At 29.8% G+C, this 5000-nt stretch overlaps 2 protein-coding genes across 2 annotated transcripts in view; both read left to right on the top strand.

The window, feature by feature from the left end:
• LOC122259292 (actin, alpha skeletal muscle 2) overlaps positions 1-568 on the top strand; it is a 2970-nt gene extending 2402 nt beyond the window's left edge. The window contains exon 2 of the mRNA XM_043025951.2: positions 1-568. This exon is cut by the window's left edge and continues 1210 nt beyond it. The gene's annotated coding sequence lies outside the window, so the exon portion shown is untranslated.
• Positions 569-2006: 1438 nt separating this feature from the next.
• LOC122259290 (actin-57B) lies at positions 2007-4245 on the top strand. The gene is made up of 2 exons (XM_043025949.2): positions 2007-2121; positions 2997-4245. Exon 2 carries the CDS (start codon positions 3020-3022, stop codon positions 4148-4150), a length of 1131 nt encoding a protein of 376 aa, XP_042881883.1. The 5' UTR covers positions 2007-2121; positions 2997-3019; the 3' UTR covers positions 4151-4245.
• Positions 4246-5000: the final 755 nt, after the last annotated feature.

A 5000-nucleotide genomic window follows, 5' to 3' on the forward strand; every position in this document is an offset into this window, starting at 1 on the left:
CGGCATGTTCTTGATATAATGAAAGAATATCAGTGCGTTTTGTCTACATTTTGTCTGAATTTATCATTGGTGAAGATACTAAAACACATTAAAGGGCGATGAAGAACATATCATAATCAGAAATTCATATGAAATATGAAAAATGAAAGTTAAAACTTTTCCAAAGAAGGAAATTGATTCGTTTAAAAGTTATAAATATTACATGTGGATACCTATGGAATTTCTTAGGATGAAATTACAATAAAATAGAACGGATATTCAGCCGATTGCGTTCATGAAACATCCGAAACATGATATAAGAATAACTGGATTATGTATCTATGGCTTTCAGTGAAATTATTCAGTGAAATAACTACAGGCATGTTCTTTATGGAAGTATAAGTCAATAAGAAATAATAGAATTGATGACACTCATTCATACTCGCACACTAATCACACGTGTGTAAAATTACATTCAAGAGCGGGGCATGCGGATAAACTATTCGTATATAGAAACTCAATTCGTAAATATCTAAACGTTATATACAAGATCAAAACTCACACGGAATCTAATAAAGACTGATAGGAATGGTTGTTTTAATTTTCTCATTACTTTACATTTGCAGTACACATCAATAATCATTAATTATACATACACACACACACACACACACACACACACACACACACACACACACACACATATATATATATATATATATATATATATATATATATATATATATATATATATATATATGTGTGTGTATATTTATATACATACACATATATATAATATATATATATATATACATATATATATATGAATATGTATATATATACATATATGTGTATATATGTATATATAAACATACATACATATGTAAATATATATATATATATATATATATATATATATATATATATATATATATATATATATATATATATGTGTGTATGTGTGTGTGTGTGTGTGTGTGTGTGTGTGTGTGTGTGTGTGCGTGCGTGTGTGTGTGTGTGTTTGCGTTTGTGTGTGTGTTTGTATATATACATATACATATATATATACATATATATATATATATATATATATATATATATATATATATATATATAGACATACATATATAATTTTATACATACATATATATATATAATATATATATATATATATATATAATACATATATTATACATATACACACAGGCACACGAGCACACACACACCGTGGAGGATATATATATGCATATATATATATATATATATATATATATATATATAATATATATATATATATATATATATATATATATACGTATATATATACACATATATATATATATATATATATATATATATATATATAATATATATATATATATGTATATATATATATATATATATATTCGTATATATATACATAATGTATATATATATATATTCGTATATATATACATATATGTATATATTATATGTATATATATATATATATATATATATATATATATATATATAATATATATATATATATTTATCTATCAATCTATCTATCTATATATACATATACATACACATATATATGTATATATTAGTACTATTTTGATTATCATATACAACCTTAGTATTATTATGACTAAGATTATCGTCACTAGTTTTATTGTTATTACTTCTGTTATTATTATTATTATAATCATAATCATTATCATCATAATGATCAGGATTATTTATGATTTCATATTAGAATATCATATTCCTGCATATGAATTATTTTAATTGTAGAAAGGCAAATTATTTCAAATGTTTAGATATCTTGTTTGTTTCATGTTATATTCATGAAAATCCTTCATGTTGACATATTATGACAACAACCCGTGATATTTAGGTCATGATTCTGAATCAGAATCATTTATATTTTTACTTACAGTACACCTTAGGCCTCCGGTTTCACAGGAAAATGATCTTCCGACATGATTTTTAGAACAATGTGTCTCAGGAACTAGAGATGCCAGGCAGGACAAAGGAATGTAGGTAATATAGGAACCTTTGGCTTCCCCATGCATTCCCCGCTTAACAATGTAGAGGAAATAGTATATAAGGGCAGTTCCTCCGTGACACAGGCAGTCGATCGAAAGCACAGTTTGAGTACGTTCTTCGTCGTTTACTTAAGGCTATTACTTAAACCCTATTTTGGCTCAGTGCATTGTGTTATGACATTTGTGTTGCGTGAAAAGAATGTATATTTTGGCATAGAAATAACACATATACGTTAGTTAAAGTTTATGCCTATATTCATTTATCCGTATAAATAATATGTGCATATATACTTATACTTATACATACATACATATATATATATATATATATATATATATATATATATATATATATATATATATATATATACAGGATATATATGTATATATATACATATATATATACACATGCATGTATGTATGTTATATATTTATGTACATGTATGTAAATAGATAAGTATATATATGTATTCATATATATGCATATATATATATATATATATATATATATATATATATATATATATATATATATTTATATATATATATGTTTGTTTGTGTATATATGTATGTGTGTGATATATGAATATATACATACATACAAATGTATAAATAAAAATAAATAAATAAATACACACATATATATGTACATATAAATGTGTGGGTGTATATTTATACGTATGTATATATGTATGTATATATGCATGTATGTATATATATGTATGTATATATATTCATATATGTTTATATGTACAAATATACATAATGTATATAATATATATATATATATATATATAATATTCATATGTGTCCGAGTATATATGTATATATATATATATATATATATATATATATATATATATATATATATATATATATACGTATATCATCATGTAATTATTCATTCATGTGTGCCATCATGATTATAAAATCATATATCCAGAGAGGAAAAACGTATCTATAGTCTATGCTATTTCTTTTCAGTTTCCGACTCCTAAACTGACATCATGTGTGACGAGGAAGAGTGCGCGCTTGTGTGCGACAATGGCTCCGGCATGGTCAAGGCCGGCTTCGCCGGAGACGACGCCCCTCGCGCCGTGTTCCCCTCCATCGTCGGCCGTGCCCGTCACCAGGGTGTGATGGTCGGTATGGGTCAGAAGGACGCCTACGTCGGTGATGAAGCCCAGAGCAAGCGTGGTATTCTCACGCTGAAATACCCCATTGAAAATGGCATTATCACTAACTGGGACGACATGGAGAAGATCTGGTACCACACCTTCTACAATGAACTCCGCGTTGCTCCTGAAGAATCTCCAACACTTCTCACTGAGGCTCCCCTCAACCCCAAGGCCAACCGCGAGAAGATGACTCAGATCATGTTCGAATCTTTCAGCATGCCTGCAATGTACGTTGCCATCCAGGCTGTCCTGTCCTTGTACGCTTCTGGTCGTACTACTGGTTTGGTTTGCGATTCTGGTGATGGCGTGTCTCACATGGTTCCCGTTTATGAAGGTTTTGCACTTCCCCATGCTATTATGCGTATGGACCTCGCTGGTCGTGACATTACGCAGTACCTGATGAAGATCATGACTGAACGTGGCTATTCCTTCACCACCACCGCCGAACGTGAAATCGTCCGTGACATCAAGGAGAAGCTTTGCTACATCGCCCTCGACTTCGAAAGTGAAATGAATGTTGCCGCTGCTTCCTCCTCCCTGGACAAGTCCTATGAGCTTCCCGACGGTCAGGTCATCACCATCGGTAATGAGCGTTTCCGTGCGCCTGAATCTCTGTTCCAGCCTTCCTTCCTTGGTATGGAATCTGCAGGTATACAAGAAACTGTCCACACCTCTATCATGAGGTGCGACATTGACATCAGGAAAGATCTTTTTGCTAATATTGTTATGTCTGGAGGTACCACCATGTACCCTGGTATCGGTGACCGCATGCAGAAAGAAATCACTTCTCTGGCTCCTTCCACCATCAAGATCAAGATCATTGCTCCTCCTGAGCGTAAATACTCCGTGTGGATCGGTGGTTCCATTCTGGCCTCTTTGTCCACCTTCCAGTCCATGTGGGTCAGCAAGGATGAATACGACGAGTCTGGTCCTGGCATCGTTCATCGCAAGTGCTTCTAAACTCTGATAAAGATGACTACTCTTTGGCTGGGTATTTGTGTAAGCAGGTGTATGGTATATATGAAAGCTAACGGGATAAAGGAATACATCTGAAAGTGTATATATGATTTATCATTTTATAACAATCACATTGTATAATTCATAGCCTCATTAAATTTGTCCATGAAAAATTGTTTAAAATCATCACTACATCATTATATTCACTTAAGATTGCCTCTAGAAAGATGGCCATTACTTAAAATTATAAGGAATACATATATCTGTGTGGTTTAAGAAATGCATATACATGAATGAATATTTAACTTATCGCCCAGTTTTCGATTATTATATCTTTATCACTCAATGTTATTGATATAAATGCTTACTCACTGAAATCACAATAATACATTTTATGGACTTTTAGGGCAACTTCTGCATGACTGATTACTCTGAAACTTCTACCAACAATAAACGTTGTAATTCGGGAAACTGTAGAGCTTTCTTTTTGACTCGGTCGATCCTAATAGTAAATTACATTATATGACTGAATACGTACACCCTCATTCCATACATACATACATGATGAATATATACATACATAAGTATGTATATATGTGTACATTTATGTATGTTTATCCATAATAATGCATATATACATGTATCTGTGCATATGTTATATTCATATGTATATATATATACATATACATATATTCATACATACATACACACACATATATATGTATATATATATATATATATATATATATATATATATATATACATATATACATATAATATATATATAAATATATATACACATTTTATATGCATGCATACATATATGTTACATACACACATACATATATATATA

The sequence above is a fragment of the Penaeus japonicus genome, unplaced genomic scaffold, assembly GCF_977035675.1.
Source record: "Penaeus japonicus unplaced genomic scaffold, GWHDUDI00000001_assembly GWHDUDI00000039, whole genome shotgun sequence".
NCBI classification, from domain to species: domain Eukaryota; kingdom Metazoa; phylum Arthropoda; class Malacostraca; order Decapoda; family Penaeidae; genus Penaeus; species Penaeus japonicus.

What these genes read in the sequence shown, in the direction of transcription:
- LOC122259290 (XM_043025949.2), top strand. Translation starts at nt 3,020, where the DNA reads ATGTGTGACGAGGAAGAGTGCGCGCTTGTGTGCGACAATGGCTCCGGC.